Source organism: Silurus aristotelis, assembly GCF_946808225.1.
Source record: "Silurus aristotelis genome assembly, chromosome: 11".
Classification (NCBI taxonomy): domain Eukaryota; kingdom Metazoa; phylum Chordata; class Actinopteri; order Siluriformes; family Siluridae; genus Silurus; species Silurus aristotelis.
Window position 1 is genome coordinate 22,819,322 of NC_139584.1, and position 18,207 is coordinate 22,837,528.

The window sequence follows — 18,207 nt, forward strand, 5'->3', positions numbered from 1 at the left end:
TTACGTAAACAGGAAGGAAATGTTCACTTTCTTATGTGCAGCTTCGCTATTATGTGCAGCTTCGTTTGTTTTGTCACATGACTTTGTCATAGACGCTACACAATGCAGTAGATCAGCGTTTTTTTAACAGTTGTATTGTGGTGGTAAAAGTTGCTAACCAGTCCGATTCTGCAGCCGATCTTTTGTTTCTCTACTCGGAGGTGAATTTCCAGCTGCGTTTTTCTGCTTTACATGAAACACTGCGTCATTGGGCGTCGAGCATTTGTCTAGTCACGAACATTCCTTTTCCGTCTCTGCGTACTTGAGCCAATTTGGCTTCATTTGAATTCATCATCCATCACAGCTGCTGCGGTTCAACCCTGTACCAGGTCTGAGCCATTCTGTGAACCTACTGTTCTCTGACCTCCCTACTCTCATATCCACAACACAGCTTCCACAGCTTCCTGTGTTCTCTCTCTGTACAGAGCTGGACTTTTACAGCGTAGAGGGAATATCTTGGAACTGTATTGTTAACCTGAGTAGTTGGTTTGGGGAACTGTTCGGAGGTAAAAATGCATCTTTGATCCGGCATTCTAATAGTCTATTGGTCAGTACAGGAATGTGCAGTTTTTACATTTATTAAAACAGTGGGGGGAAAAAAACAAAGTTGAGCCAAGCGTAAATATTCACATTGTATATGATCCTCTTACTTCTGTCCTGTAAGTGCAGAAATCTGATTGCACGCTTCCTTCCTGCATGAAAGTAAAACAAATCGCTCACTCCTAAAACTCCCAATCTAACTTGCAGTCTAGCGTTCGACAGAAAATATTGCTGGAATTTCCATAAAAAAAAAAAATTCTCCTCGACCTTATGTGGATTCAGAGCATAACAAATACCCAACACTGAGTACTGGCACGTCAGACATTTCATTAACCCGTGCTCATGTCTAGACTGGACGCTGACTTTTCCCAGGACCATGGTGTGTTGCCTTTATTTAACTTTTTTAAATTGCATGATTGTCATGAGCAGTGTTGTGCTCGTTACTAAAAAATAGTAACTAGTTACAGTTACTCGTTACTTCATTCAAAAAGTAACTTAGTTACTTTGTTGATTACTTACACCAAAAAGTAATGCGTTACTTTTAAAAGTAACTTTTTAGTTACTTATTTAAAGAACGTTCTTTAATGTTCCCATTAATGCCCTTTTATGCGTTATGGTCTACAAACACAAAACTGACTTAAACACAAAGTCATTTTTAAACACTATTTTATTTAAGTCAGACCTGCACAAACTGAATATATCACAAGGATTTCTGAAATAAATAACAAAACAAGCTGAATAATATATTCAGAATCAAAAACTAAAGTGGCTTTTGCTGTTGTGTTGAGCTCTTAAACATGTTCCTTTCACAGCTGAAGTATGAAAACTATCAACAATGTAGAACAGAACACTGGGTTAGCTTCTAGCTTCTAGTACGGTTAACGGTAACTGAGTTACTTTATTTAAAAAGTAACGTGTTACAGTATTATTTACTGTCAAAAGTAACGCGTTAAAAGTAACTGCCCAACACTGGTCATGAGTTAACATGTGATTATTTGCAACTCATGTATGTTCAATTAATACTTTTTAAAGTTTTTATACTCCTTATCAACATGGCCCTGGACAAATATGGATGCTTTATGCAAAAGTATGTTTATTATTAGTGAAACCATACTCAACATAGAGCATGGATAAAATACTCTTGTAAATGTTTTTAAAGTAATTATAGTGTTTTAAATTGCGTAAATCATCAGGACACCAAACGGAACCTTCGCTATGTTTCCACACGGACGGTTTTAATTGCCGGATGTGTGCATCATGGCGGATTTTAGTGCTTGATTTGAGACTTCAGTATCAGTAAAACAAATGCGCACTGCATTAATATGAATAAAAATTTGTGTTGTTTAAATTAATTTGCGTTATTAATGTCATTAAAATGTATTAGAAGTTAACGATGTGATGCATCAATGTAAAAAAAAAAAAAAAAAGCTGTGTATCGGAAACAAGTTGGATACACAATGTTTAGCATATTTATATAGGTAAAAAAAAAATTTTTTAGATAATTATTAGTCTTTTCGCTATATATTATTATATTATTGTATATAAAGTAACCATTAATTTGTGACCTATATTTTAGATCTAGGTAGCAAAATCTAAATAGTTCTAAATGCAGTTGATTTATAATCAACATAAAATGATTACATTAGATAAGATTAATTAGAAAATAGATTTTGAATTAACTTCAACGTAGTTGTGTTGGTAATAAGCGAAAAAAGTGTTTTGCAATGTATCGTTTAGAATTTTACAATGTGTCCCTAAGAGGTTTGTTTTAGGGTTTTGTTTGGTGAACAGAGTATAAAATGCCCTTCCTTTTTACTTCCAAGTTGCATCAGCGAATACGTCGTCTTGAACTAGTTCACAAAGACACTTCTCATGACCAAGGCAACCAGCAAGACGGCAAGCCTCCGTGCACGTTCGAGTTTTGACAACTTTAAGACATTCATCTGTTCGCTCTGTCCTGTCTTCCATCCGTGTCCTCATCTCAGATGGAGAGTTCCGGGGACCCGAGCTGGATGCTGAAGCCGGAAACGGCCTGCAAGTCCTGTGGGGGAAAGGAGCCTCCCGTTCCTGGAAAAGCTTTCCGTAATAAACCAAAAGCCAGGAGCATGTCCACCTCGGCTGTGCCCAGCTGTGCAGAGTTCAGGTAAGAAACAAACTCACAGGTTTCCTGACACAAGCAGATTCATACAAAAGAATGAATTAAATGTGGGTTGTAAATGAGTTGGTGGACTACATTTATTTTTGTTTTGTTTAGTAAATGAATGTGCAAAACTGGTGACGAACAACTTAATAAACAATGTTTACTTAAATAAACACCTTGTTATTTTACTGACTTTCTCCTATCCAAGCAATGGATTTAAACCCGAATTAGAAACAAAAAAAGAGCGCAAAATACTGTATTTGTAATGGAATACTTAAAGGACGTAATTAGTTTTTTTATTAAATATTCCAGAGGAAAAAAAAAAATTGCCTGCCTTAAAAGTTTACACAGGGTAAGCTGTTTTAACTTTTAGAAATAGACAAACAAACAAATAAATAAATAAATAAATAAATAAATAAATAGGATCTTAAACTTAATAAAGTTTTGCTGCTTGCTAAATACTAAGACCCTCCTTCCGTTTCTACTGAAACCGCTGATATTTTCTCGTTGCTGCATCTCGTGGGTTTTGCGTTTTCTAACAGCACACCTTGCGACACGGTTAACACAACAAGTTTCGCAAAATGTGCACAGCGCATCGCGTTTGCGTGCTGTAACTGCTACGATAGTCAAGTAATTCAGTCTTTTTCTTTACACTGCAGCAAATAGTTGTGTTTTTGAGCAAACTCAGCATAAGGCCTCCATGCAGGTTCTACATTGTTGTGTCTTCTTGTCACTCCAAAAGAAAATAAACTGAATAATTTTACTAATAACTACCATAATAATAGCTTTTTAAACATGGCTTTTCTAATCTTTGGCTTGCAAGAGTGCTTTCATTACGAAATACAGAATACAGTGTATGTGTGTTTGTATATGGGCTAAAGAAGTTTCCATATATGAATGCAAGTAGTCGCAGTATTGAAAACTTTTAAAAACAGTCTGGTGAATTGACTTTACTTGGAGACCTGGACTTGAAGATTTGAAGACTCTCGGTCACACCTCCTTTATTCTTAAAGGTTTTTATTTCAGCAATGCAATAGTGTGCTGCTCTCCTTGCAGACACGTTAAGATTATGCTTTGATCATAAAAGCGATTCTGGCAAATTATTATATTGATGATTGATGAATTTTGATTGCACAACCAGCTCTGTTATCAGAAGCACAGATATTTGCAGTGTACTGGCATCATTTCTCTGCCCCAGTTAGCCGCTGTTCCCTTTTTTTACGTGTGTAAAACGGCATATTTTTAGAACTAAAAAGAGCTAAGGGGACTAAATAGTGTTTTAGTGTGGTCTTGCTGCCTTATAGGGAACCAACCAGGCTTTTTATTATAAACATCTGGCAGCCACTTAAATAGGAACAACTCCTTATTAATCAGAATCAGAAATAGCTTTATTACCAATTATATTGTAAACCAGACAGTTAAATAATGCAATATATACAGAGTAAAAATGTTGTTAAATTAATGCAGAACAACCAAATATATGACTTCATTGTCGTTCATAACTTCATACATTCGCAGGTCCAGTGCTTCACTATCAACTTTCGAAACGTTCGAAACGTTAAAAACTGTGACATGGCCTACGTAGATTGAAGTTCCCTAGTCTGGCAGTCTCTGGCGATTAAACAGGATGTGGTGATAAACTAGGCTTAGGGTAATACAATAATAATAATAATAAATAAATAAATAAATATTAATAATAAAATTGATGTTAGTGCAGATTATTATTATTATTATTTATTTATTTTTATTTAAAATTGATGTTAGTGCAGAGAGGGGAGTGGTGGCTCCAGCGGTTAAGGCGCTGGGTTGCCGATCGGAAGGTCTGGGGTTTAAGCCCCGGTATCGCCAAGCTGCCACTCTTGGGCCCTTGAGCAAGGCCCTTAACCCTCTATGCTCCGGGGGTCCCTTACGAGGGAAATATCAAGGTCCGTGACGTCGGAGTGACGTGGGGCCGCCTTCCCGTGGGCTCACCACCTGCAGGAGGGACCGTAAGGGACGGTGCTGTGAGGATTGGGCAGCAGTCAAAGGGCTGCTTAGACTGCTGCCCCCGCGACCCGAATTACGGATAAGCGGGAGAAAATTAATGAATGAATGAATGTTAGTGCAGAAACAATTTTTCTATACAAACTTTGTAGTAAATAATCACTTTTTACTGCTATGCAGAAAAGCATGTCAGCATGCACAGTGATTCAGACTAAGGACTAAGTTTTTTTTTCGAGACTGCATAGTTATGAAGATTTGATATATTATGTACAGTGTGCAGGTGATGTTTAGTGTGTATGCGAATGCAACTTCTCCAGAAGAGTAACTGTAGTGTAGTGAACCAGACTTGAAGCACTTTTATATGTCACCCTGGATAAGGGTGTGTGTGTTAAATGCTGTAAATGTATATGACATCATGTAGTTTATAGCTGCATACAGTTGCAAGTCAAGTGCTTTAGTATCAACAATCAAAATGATGAACACATTAAAAGCTGTGCCATTGCACTCTTGGGAGCCAAATTAAGATTGTCAGGATACAGTAGGCATTTACAGAAAATGGAATGAAAAACTAAAAGTATATATAAATAACATTTCTGCCCATGCAAAAACACATTTTTATGCAAACTCTGTATTAAGTAAATAAAAAAAAGGTTTTAAATGAAAGTAATCGAAATAATTGCTCTTTACTACTGTGAACTTTTCTTGATTTGTGATAGAAGAGTATCTGCAAGAGTGAAAGGGAAAGTTTATAGGACGGTGGTGAGACCTGCGATGTTGTATGGTTTAGAGACAGTGGCATTGAGTAAAAGACAGGAGGCGGAGCTGGAGGTAGCAGAGTTGAAGATGTTGAGATGTTCGTTGCGAGTGACGACGATGGACGGGATTATGATGAGTTTATTAGAGGGACAGCGCATGTAGGACGTTTTGGTGACTGAGAGAGAGAAGCCCGATTGAGTTCATTTGGACATCGGTAGGAGAATGCTGAGGATGGAGCTGCCAAGAAGAAGGAAAAGAGGAAGGACAAGGAGGAGGTTCATGGATGTGGTGAAGGAAGACATGAGGGTATTTGGTCTGAAAGTGGCAGTAGTTTGGAGACGGATGATCCGCTGTGGCGACCCCTAATGGGAGCAGCCGAAAGAAGAAGATATGAACTTTTTCTAAAAGATGAACATTTGCTTTGTGCCAGTAGGGGGCATAATAAAACCTCTGTTTGAGGACTTGCTGTGTTTGCATTAGAACATGGTCCCCACATGGCTGAAAGCAACACTTGCTTTCCGGCGCTTTGAAATGTCCGTGATGAATCTTTTTAATTCTCAATTTGTCCTTTCAGTTCTATCCAGTCGTGCCGGATAGATTATTTGAAATTCCCCATCTTTGATGCCATTTGTGATTGAACTGGGGCTATTCATGACTCACAGCTGTGCAATTGTTCTGCTGCATTTTACTCACAATCATGAAACAGTTCTTGTGCTGAGTGGAAAAACGAGACCTTTTCATACACCCAGATTAGCACACATTCATTTCTGCTTATATTAAAGATTTTTTTATCAGCTGTTTGTATTTATATAACTATTTATTCTTTCTGTTTCAGGGTGAAAGAACATTTTTTTATAAGTTTTTTTTGTCATGTTAAATGTGAAATATATCAATCAATCTTTACCATCTGTTATACTGACAATGTCTGTAATTATATATTAAGGAAAATGAGTGGGTCATATGGGATTTGACTTGTCATGACATGATTCTGAGATGTCATCTGACTTCTGTGCCCATAAACAGGCTTCCATATAATCGCGTGGGTGATCTTCCAGACATCGTACATAAAAAGAAGAAATTTGTATTATGCTTGAAAATGGCTTAACAAGATTCTATAAGCTAATTTATGGTACATTTTGTCTTGCAGGGATTTTCACAAACTGTAATATGCATATATCAGAATGACCGAAATTACAATTTTGAAATGTCTTTTATTTATAAATTTTTTGTGTGTATTCACAGATGTGTCGAGCCATTAAGTTAATATTTACTCCTACTTTTTTTCTCTTTACTTTTTTTAGGCGCACACAGTCACTACATGGACCAAGTCCAGTGACCACATTTGGGCCCAAAGCTTGTATGATGAAGAACCCAAAAGCAGTGATGTAAGTGAAAATCCGTTATTTGGAATAGTCTTGTTCACAATGTTGAGCAGTTTGGTAAAAGAGTATGAAACACACTGACTAAGTAAAAATACTGCTGCTGTAGTGATCACTCACTTGAGCAAAGGTAAATGTCCTGGAGTACCCCTGGCAAGAGTATATCCACTGTGTTGCAAAAGTATTGGGACACCTGACTTTTCCAGCCATATGTCCTTTTTCTCCTAAAGTGTTACCACAAAGTTGAGGCACAAAATTGTATAGGACAGCTTGAAATGCAGTAGCATGACAGTTAAATGAAGATGTGGTTGACTTGGGTTGGAGTGGAAGATTATGAGCTCTAACCTCAACCACAAATTGCAGAATGTAAAGTCAGCACCTGATTTTACTAACACCCTAATGATTAAGCACAAATCTCCTCAACCACACTCCGGGAACATCTTCCCAGAAGTGTAAAGGTTGTTATTCAATTCAATTCATTTTTATTTGTATAGCGCTTTTAACAATGAACATTGTCTCAAAGCAGCTTTACACAGATAATGTGGTGATTAAAAGTAAATATGTCCTTTGTAAGTAAGTTTGTCCCTGATGAGCAACTGTGGCAACGAAAAACTCCCCGAGATGGCATAAGAAAGAAACCTTGAGAGGAACCAGACTCAAGAGGGAACCCATCCTCATCTGGGTTGCACCGAATGGCCATTTGAAGCAGATATACAATGTTGCGGGGTACAGTGATGGTGATCAGAAGCGGACTGTATTCCTGAGTCAGTGTAGCAGACTGTTGACATTAACTACAGTCCAATCCATCCTCAATGGTTTGAATTGAATTTTATGGAACCACTCGCGTTGATTAGAAACCGTCCCAAGCTGCACAGAGTGGCCTCCAGTCGAAGAGAACACTATCCAGAGGCATGCCTGGACGAAGTGGGAAGATCCACAGAGGGGAGAGGGGCAGGCACAATGGTCACTGGAGCCTCAGGAGCATGTATAACTCTAGAGAGAGCAAACCTGAGTGAACGTGTGAATGTGAGGGGACGACAGCATACGAATATCCCAGTTCACCAAACACTCTATATCCATGCTCCCTCCAGATCTGAGCCTTTACCTAAGAAAAAAATCTACTGATCAAAGGCTTGATTAAATAAATAAGATCTGCCCCCTGCTGTAGTCTTCATTATTTAAGGAACCAACAGATAGCCAGCACCTTTTGATCTTATTAGGCGTGGAGGATCATATTGGTACAGAAGTTCACTCAGATACTGCGGTGCGAGACCGTTAAGTGCTTTATACGTCAGTAGTAGTATTTCATAATCAATGCGGGATTTGATTGGGAGCCAGTGTAGACTGATTAAACCAGGGGTGATGTGGTCATATTTTCTAGATCTGGTAAGGACTCTTGCTGCTGCATTCTGAACTAACTGAAGCTTCTTTATGTACTTACTCGCACACCCAGACAGTAAGGCGTTACAGTAGTCTAATCTAGAAGTAACAAAAGCATGAACTAGTTTTTCTGCATCCTGTAACGACATCATAGTTCTAATTTTAGCAATATTTCTAAAGTGAAAGAAGGCGATCTTGGTGATATTATTCACGTGAGCCTCAAAGGAAAGGCTAGGGTCAATAATCACACCAAGGTCTTTGACAGCTGTACATGCTGAAACAGAAACACCATCCAGAGATGCTACGTAATCGGAAGGTTTACTTCTAGCTGCATGTGGTCCTAGTAAAAGTACTTCCGTCTTATCTGAGTTGAGCAGAAGAAAGTTATCAAGCATCCACTGTCTAATGTTTTTTACACACTTCTCAACATTGTTAAGCTGATCTCTCTCATCTGGCTTTGCTGAAATATACAGCTGTGTATCATCAGCATAGCAATGGAAGCGAATCCCATGTTTATGAATAATTTCACCAAGAGGCAGCATATATAAAGAGAAAAGCAGAGGGCCTAAGACAGATCCTTGAGGAACACCAAACTTTACCTCGGCAAGTGTGGAGAACTCACCATTTACATCAACAAACTGGTAGCAATCAGTCAAATAAAACCTGAGCCAAGAGAGAGCTGTTCCCTTTATTCCAACAACGTTCTCAAGTCTAGTAAGTAGTATAGTGTGATCAATGGTGTCAAAATCTGCACTAAGGTCGAGCAAAACAAGTAAGGAGACAAAACCCTGATCAGAGGCCAATAACAGGTCACTTACCACCTTAACTAGCGCCGTCTCTGTGCTATGATGAGGCCGAAATCCTGACTGATCCATTTCAAAAATGTTATTCATAAGTAGGTGTGAGCATAACTGCTGTGCTACAGCCTTTTCTAAAATTTTGGATATAAAGGGGAGATTTGATATTGGTCTGTAGTTGGACAGCGGACATGGGTCAAGGTCAGGTTTCTTAATTAGGGGTGGATAACTGCCAGTTTAAAGGATTTTGGTACATAACCAGTGCTAATGGAAGAGTTTATTATTTTTAAAACAGGTTTAATTACCTCTGGAGTTATCTGTTAAAAGAAACTTGTAGGCAAGGGATCGAGAATGCAGGTTGATGATTTTGATGAGGATATTAATGAAATTAAGTCATTCTCATGAATAGGAGTGAAGCTTTGTAGTTGATTGTCTGCTATAATTACGCTGCTGTCTACAGGGTTACTTGTAAAATAATTTGGATTTATATTAACCGTCTGGATTTCTTGCCTGACGTTTTCAATTTTATTATTAAAAACGTTTTTTTATATACAGTGGGTACGGAAAGTATTCAGACCCCCTTAAATTTTTCACTCTTTGTTATATTGCAGCCATTTGCTAAAATCATTTAAGTTCATTCTTCTTCCTCATGAATGTACACGTAGCACCCCATATTGACAGAAAAACACAGAATTGTTGACATTGTTGCAGATTTATTAAAAAAGAAAAACTGAAATATCACATGGTCCTAATTATTCAGACCCTTTGCTGTGACACTCGTATATTTAACTCAGGTGGTTTCCATTTCTTCTGATCATCATTAAATGGTTCTACACCTTCATTTGAGTCCAGCTGTATTGATTATACTGATTGGACTTGATTAGGAAAGCCACACACCTGTCTATATAAGACCTTCCAGATCACAATGCATGTCAGAGCAAATGAGAATCATTAAGGTCAAAGGAACTGCCTGAAGAGCTCAGAGACAGAATTATGGCAAGGCACAGATCTGGCCAAGGTTACAAAAAGATTTCTGCTGCACTTAAGGTTCCTAAGAGCACAGTGGCCTCCATAATCCTCAAATGGAAGACGTTTGGGACGACCAGAACCCTTCCTAGAGCTGGCTGTCCGGCCAAACTAAACTATCGGGGGAGAAGAGCCTTGGTGAGAGAGGTAAAGAAGAACCCAAAGATCACTGTGGCTGAGCTCCAGAGATGCAGTCAGGAGATGGGAGACAGTTGTAGAAAGTCAACCATCACTGCAGCCCTCCACCAGTCGGGGCTTTATGGCAGAGTGGCCCGACGGAAGCCTCTACTCAGTGTAAGACACATGAAAGCCCGCATGGAGTTTGCTAAAAAACACCTGAAGGACTCCAAGATGGTGAGAAATAAGATTCTCTGGTCTAATGAGACCAAAATAGAACTTTTTGGCCTTAATTCTAAGCGGTATGTGTGGAGAAAACCAGGCACTGCTCATCACCTGTCCAATACAGTCCCAACAGTGAAGCATGGTGGTGGCAGCATCATGCTGTGGGGGTGTTTTTCAGCTGCAGGGACAGGACGACTGGTTGCAATTAAGGGAAAGATTAATGCGGCCAAGTACAGGGATATCCTGGACAAAAACCTTCTCCAGAGTGCTCTGGACCTCAGACTGGGCCGAAGGTTTACCTTCCAACAAGACAATGACTCTAAGCACACAGCTAAAATAACGAAGGAGTGGCTTCACAACAACTCTAGAGAGACCTAAAAATGGCTGTCCACCAACGTTTACCATCCAACCTGACAGAACTGGAGAGGACCTGCAAGGAGGAATGGCAGAGGATCCCCAAATCCAGGTGTGAAAAACTTGTTGCATCTTTCCCAAAAAGACTCCTGGCTGTATTAGATCAAAAGGGGGCTTCTACTAAATACTGAGCAAAGGGTCTGAATACTTAGGACCATGTGATATTTCAGTTTTTCTTTTTTAATAAATCTGCAACAATGTCAACAATTCTGTGTTTTTCTGTCAGTATGGGGTGCTATGTGTACATTCATGAGGAAGAAGAATTAACCTAAATGTTTTTAGCAAATACCTGCAATATAACAAAGAGTGAAAAATTTAAGGGGGTCTGAATACTTTCCGTACCCACTGTATATATATATATATATATATATATATACATTTTACAAAGTTTCATGTTGTAAATGACTATATAAATATACTGAAAGAAAACCTAAAAATACTGAACTTATGTATGCAAGTGCTGTAACCAAGGTTGTGAGATGGTTAAGATTCCTTTTTTGGAAGGTAAATATTGTGTCCGGCTTGTGGGTGGACCGATCTGGTGGGGAATCTGATTCAACTAGAAAGAAAAGGAAGAGGAAGCTAAAAATGAAATTATTTTGAGGGGAAACCACAGTTTCTCAAGAGCAAAAATTACCTCAAATGACAGCATGGTGCATCACCAGGGAACATAAGAAGAATTGTTAATAGAAAATTTAAAGAAGTGTTGGATTCATAAAATCTTCTACTATTTTGTTACCAAAAGCGAAGGTCTTTAGATAAAATTGGACACAGGAAAGAGGGAAGCCCTTTTTGGCAACAGCGCACCGATTGTGAGGAAATGATGATAATAGTGCATAATCAGTAATAATGATGATAATAATATTGACGTTAATATAGCATACCACTCCTTGAACTCTCAGGACATGTATTATTGATGTCCAGGGGATTGCAGCAATCTAAGACCTATTGCAAATTAAACATCAGTGTATTAGTCATTAGTCACAAGCAGAGGATTTCAGAATGTAGAGTGCACATACACTGCTGTGTGCCATTCGGTAGAGCAATAAATTAACACAACCCTAACACAATAGGATCATCAGGAAACTGCACACTCCCTATTAATAATTAAGCAACGGAAATGAACTTGAAATAAATTTGTCAACTGCAAAAACATGATATTTGTACAGTTATTAAACATTAACATTACCGCTTTTGGCATCTCTTCATGAAAATTTTGGGGGGGGAAGCCAGACATTACATACACAAATGATAAGCTTGTCAATAGCTTGTCATAGTATTCATAATAGTCACAAGTTTGGACACTGACGTTCTTTCCAGCCCGAATTTGAGGTTTTTTTTTTTTGTTGAATCAGAAAACGTAATAACAGAATTAACAATGCATTCTTATTTTATTTTAACCCTGAGGTTGATTCTTTCCAAAAACAGCACACCTTGGCATGCTTTTAGTGCTCGTTTTTTTTTTTTATTATTATTACAGCAAATTGACAACAAACGCAAGCTTGTATTTAAAGATGAACCAACAAGTTTTTTGTTTAAACCTGCATTATAACAGCATTAAACCTTCTGTTTTTTCTTTTCATTGAATCTGTTAAGAAAGATCCTATCCTGTCCCATCCTATCAACAATTACACATGTTTTGAATCTGTTTGTGTAGCATTTGCCATATGCCTATGCAAGCATGATAATGTATAAAACAAACAAACAAACAAACAAACAAACACAAAAAATATATATATATATATATATATATATATATATATATATATATATATATATATATATATATATATATATATATATATATATATAATAAAAAAACAAGAGTATTGCTGTCAGGGCTGCTGGGACAGAAAAAAAGCTTTTGACCAATCAGAATAAAGATTCACAACACTGTGGTATAATTCTATAAATCTATGAAGTGGGACCTCAGTGGTTAAGGCTCTGGATTAATGGACCGAAGGTTGTGGGTTCAAGCCTCAGTATCGCCAAGCTGCCAATTTTGGGCTCTTGAGGGAGGCCCTTAACACTCTCTGCTACTGGGGGCACTGTAACATAGCTGACGCCAGCTTCTTGACATCGCTGGGATATGTGAAGAAATAAGATAAATTATAAACAAATACGGCCATGCGCTCCTGTGTAAATCGATTAGCACTTAGTGTTATGTGGTCAGATTGTATTGTTTTCATTGTATTGTATCATTCTTCATGACGCAATTCTGTTGGTCTTAATCGCCATGCCTTGCATCGTGTTTAACAGTGAAATTCAGCATGACTCTGCAGTACCAAATCACGCCAAGCACTCGTTCAACAGACCGATTCATGCTAAATGTCCGATCAGATTTTAGGATTTGATCTGACAGCGCAGCCTCACGCGCGTTCATTTTCAACAAACAATCGGCTCTTCATTAAATAGTGATTCTTAGTTATCAGAGGTATCGATGCACTTTATGTGGCGAGGACACTTACTAGTCCTCAGCTCTGTGTTTTCTGTTATGTAGCTTTATGTTGTTAATGTAGCACCAGGGTTCTGGAGAAACGTTGTCTCATTTCACTGCGTCAGCTATATATGGTTGAAATGACAATAAAAGCTTTACTTGGATCTATTTTGAATTTTGCCTCAAGATAAGCTTAGTCCCAGCACTCCTGTTGCCCAAGATGCATACGAATGTTTTCTTTGGAGTTGAAGATGATAAATGCAGAGCAGGTGCTGTATTGTAGAGACTTGTGGTGAAAGAGTTTGTTCAATGTTTTTTTGATGTGTTTTTTTTTTACAAGCTGCTTCAGCGCAGCGACCGAACATGCCCCTAAAACACACACTCTACCATCACAGGTAATATGAGCCTGATGTAATGAAGGTTATAGCGGTTTAATGGCGAGGAGAGTTTCGCAAGTTCATTCTCACACATTCAGACACATTCATACGCGATACTTCATGAGATACTCGCTTGCAGATTCCTTGGAAGGTGTTAACTTATGATGAAACTGAATATCCAGCCCTCTTTATCATGTTAATGAATGGAAATAGGGGTTCTGCATTCATACGGGTTTGTTTTTTGTTGAATGCGGTTCCTCCCAGTTTCATCAAAAGAGTGCTTATTGTCATTATGCTTTCATTGCCCATACACAAATAGACCCCACCACCCCCACCGAATAGGCTTATTTATCCAGCTTAGGGTCAAGGTCAGTATTTAATTTGAAGTAGATTCTCTTGTTTATAGATAGTGTATCTCCTGTGTACTTTGTACTCTCCTCTGTCAATGCTCACGTATAGTACTTAGAAATCTTTCTTTTTTTATTTTTTATTTTTTTCCCCTAATATTAAAAATTACATATTATTTAACAGTTGTTTTTTTGTTTTTTTGTTTTTTTTTACAGTTGCAGATTCATTATGAAATACCAGGGAGATTAAATTATGCAATTGTGGGTGGGACTTCATGCTAAGAAAAGCCTGTGTAATCCGGCCAATCCCTGCCAGGCTGTCTTTGTGAGAGGTTGGAACACATGTCATGTGGGCAGGGCTTGAGTGGCGTGGTCAGGAGAGAGGTTTGTTTTTAAACTCGGAGGCTTCCTCTAATCACTCTAGATAGCAATCAGGGATGAGGACTGAGACGCTCGACCTGTTTTCTTTTTGGTTTTTTTGTGGAGGTATACACAAACAAGAACGATGCGTGCACACACACCATGAGGCGTGGAGGTGCTTTTTGTTAGGAAACAAAGCTTTTTGACCACGACTGAGGGCTACGTCACATGCTGGAAACCATGAAGTTCAACACGTGCATGTGGAATTGGTAAGACAGAGGTGGGAAGTACAAATAATTTGTTACTGTACTTAAGTAGGTTTTACGGGTATCAGTACTTTTTATTTCATTATTAATTTTTTCAGAAAACGTTTTACTTTCACTTATAAATTTTTTTTTAAACTAATATATGTAATTTCTTCTTCTTACATTTTTAATTCAGACTCGTTACTTCAATTTGAATCCTTTTGTTGACATGATCGCTGCCCTTTCAATCTACCACTGGTGTAGCATTTGCTGGCTCTCACACACCACAGATTTAGACTAGTCTATGAAGCTAACAAGTGCGACGAAAGGCAACAATTAGTCTGTGGGTAACGTGGATGAGACAGAGGGAGTCAATGATGTAAACATGACTGAGAACAGAGACATTCCTGATCACCTGATCAACATCTTTTCTCTGCTTGTGTTCTATATGGTGGATGTTCAGCCTGGATACATTCATTAGATAACTAAATTTTAAATAATTTTGTATTAATATAATATGATGTGAGGTCCAGTTACCAGCATGACACTAAAACAGGTAGTAGTAATGACTACTTTTTACTAAAGTACATGTCAAATCCCCAAACAATACTTTCACTTGAGTGATAAAGTGTAGTCAGTACTTTTACCAGAGACTTTTAAAACACTGTTTTTTCATAATTTTGGTGAGAAGTTCCTTATTTACAAATGCGACAGCTGTGGTTTCAGTTTCATAAACGTAGCAAGGCTGTGGGAATAATATTGTAGACGATCAATGCAAATGTATAATAGACAGGACTTGGTAATGCATGATTCAAAAAGGGCAAAGCTTTTTGTGTGGGTAAGTATAAGGGAGCCTAATACTGATTAGGGTTATGTAATGGTAAAGCCGGTTTTTTTCTGTTGCTCAGTTGCTGCTGAGCTGCTTGTGTGCTAAGCCACTGTGTCTCCTATCAGGAAATATGATGCAAAATGATTCATTTTAATAATAAAAATAAATAAATAATAATAAAATCTAGTGTGCAGGGCTTAGGGCTATTGGACTATTTTCTGTGAGAGACAAGGGCAAAGTGCTAATTTGTTTGATTACATTCTGTAACCAACATGAACTTCCTCACACACATTTACAGCAATTTTCATAAACCCTTATCCGGAGCGACTTACATTTTCTTCATTTATATACCTGTGCAGTGGTGTGATTAGGGGCTCAGGACTCTCAGGGGCTCAGGAATAGGAGCTTCGTAAGGATGGGATTTGAACTCATGACTTTCTGATCCAAAGACCAATTGTCTTAGCCATTAATCTACCTTCCCACACAAGTGTGTGATTGCGTGCGTGTGTGTGTGTGTGTGTTTTACAGGCATATTCAGGACCCAGCGAGTCAGAGGTTGACCTGGAACAAGCCACCCAAAAGTGTCCTTGTAATTAAAAAGATTCAGGATGCCAGTCTTCTGCAGCCTTTCAAAGAGCTTTGCATCTTCCTCACAGAGGTCTGAATATATCCTCATACCACTATTTCTTATTCAGAATATGCAGCATGTGAAATTCTCCAAGTCCTATAAGCAGTTTCTTACTTCATAGCTGTAGAGCAGCATAAATTGCATAACATAAAAAAAAAAAATTATTGACATCATTAGCTGTTGCTGTTGAACTGGCTTGTTGTCTCTTTATGCTTTTGTATGCAACATAAGCTCACTCGTATTTCCTGTCCTGTATCATCTCCCCTCCTTAGCAGAAAAAAATGATTGTTTACGTGGAGAGGAAAGTCCTGGAGGATCCCGCCATTTCGAACGACGAGAGCTTCGTGGCGGTGAAAAGGAGCTTTTGCACTTTTCGAGACGGTACACCAACTCACCATGCATACGTAGATGTTTCAAGAGTGCCAGTGTTTTATTTAATCCCTAACCTGCACTTCTGCTGCTGTACTTCTCACAGATTATGATGATATCTCCAACCGGGTCGATTTCATCATTTGTTTGGGAGGCGATGGAACTTTGCTGTATGCTTCCTCTCTCTTTCAGGTCAGATGAAAGACTTGATTATAAAATTACAGGGAACAAGTTCGTGTTCAAGTGTTGTGAAAGACAAAGCGCTTAGTCAAACCTTTTGGAGATTTAGATTTCAGATTATGGCAGTAAAGGACATATGTAGAGGCCTGGATTACTAACTACACTGTATAAAATTGTTTTTTAGTTTTTTTTTATAGTTTTTTTTTTATACATTTCCTTGCTAAGAGTTTATCTTTTATTCAGGGAAATTGTAGTCTTTTTTGCTTTGTGACTAAAATTTTATGCAAAATTTAGCCAAAACCTTTATGCAAAAAAAAAAAATAATAAAATAAAATAAAAAACTGCTCTCCAATTTACAAACCAGAAAACAATTTCTGTAATAAGTGGAATTATTCCTATTAGCTACATAGATCCTGTAACACCGACATCTTTTTAAAAACGTTACAAACATACTACTGAATTACTTTTGACAACTTAAATCTAAACTTCTTCCATTATGGTTCCAAACATGATAAACATAACTCCAAACATCTTCCAAGTGTTCGGAATGCTTGGCACAACACCACGAGCTTCAGTTAAGCTGTTTTGCAATATGTATTTATTTTTTTTTATTTTTTTTATTGGTTTTACAGGTTTAACAGCCAGGTTGTATAAGCAGCAGGATTCTTATTTGAGTTATTCAAATTAAGCATATATAATGTGATGTGTGATATGAATCCAAATGCGGCCCTGACTCATACATTTTGAATAAAATAATGTTAGTCAATGTAGAAATTCTTGTGTACACAGTGTGTATGTGTGTGTGTGTGTGTGTGTGTGTGTGTGTGTCCGATCAGGAATAACCTAATAGTCACTGATTAGACTATATAATATTATGATCACCTGCCTAAAATTGTTTGATCGCCAAAACAGTCCTGACCTGTCAAACATTAACAGCAATACCTTCTTCAACAATGTGAGCTACAGGAGCTCGTCTGTTGGATCCGACCACACGGGCCAGCCGTCGCCACTGTTTCTTCCTTGGAGCACTTTTGATAGATACTGACCACTGCCGTCCGGGAACATCCCACATGAGCTGCAGTTTTGGAGACGCTCTGACCCAGTCGTCTAGACATCCCAATTTGTCTCTTGTCAAACTCAATCAAATCCTTACGTTTACCCATTTTCCCTGCTTCTAACACTTTAAGTTTGAGGACAAAATGTTCACTTGCTGTCGAATAAATACCACCCAATAACTGGCACCTTAATAAAGAGATAATCAGTGTTATTCACTTCACCACTCATAATGTTATGCCTAATCGGTATATGTATGTATGTGTATATATACACTTGAAAGCATTCGATTACTATATGAAATGTATGATTATGTATTAATTAGCTGCTGGCAGAAGACAAACACTAGCTTGCACCGAAAAGGGTAAAGATAGCAAATAATAATATAAAATAAAATGATCGGAAAGACGCGTCGGTCCATATCCGAATGAGAGTAGCCATATTCTGATCTTGTGCTTTAGTTGTTGTTGTTGATTGTTACTGTTCTTCATTAATGTAAAGAAATGTTAAATCAGACCACTTTCATCTTCACCAAAGATGTTTCTCTTCGTGTTCTAGGAGAGTGTGCCTCCAGTTATGCCTTTCC

At 38.0% G+C, this 18,207-nt stretch overlaps 1 protein-coding gene across 5 annotated transcripts in view; it reads left to right on the top strand.

Moving 5' to 3' along the window:
- nadka (NAD kinase a) overlaps positions 1-18,207 on the top strand; it is a 30,482-nt gene that overhangs the window by 5,480 nt on the left and 6,795 nt on the right. The window contains exons 3-8 of one of the 5 annotated variants that reach the window (XM_083554537.1): positions 2,565-2,722; positions 6,760-6,843; positions 15,920-16,049; positions 16,292-16,400; positions 16,495-16,580; positions 18,180-18,207. The exon at positions 18,180-18,207 is cut by the window's right edge and continues 75 nt beyond it. In XM_083554537.1, coding sequence (XP_083410663.1) covers positions 2,565-2,722; positions 6,760-6,843; positions 15,920-16,049; positions 16,292-16,400; positions 16,495-16,580; positions 18,180-18,207 — 595 coding nt within the window. Of the gene's footprint in view, positions 1-2,564; positions 2,723-6,759; positions 6,844-14,275; positions 14,587-15,919; positions 16,050-16,291; positions 16,401-16,494; positions 16,581-18,179 lie in introns of those variants that run through there. The other 4 variants (XM_083554538.1, XM_083554539.1, XM_083554541.1 and 1 more) reach the window with 4 other exon arrangements.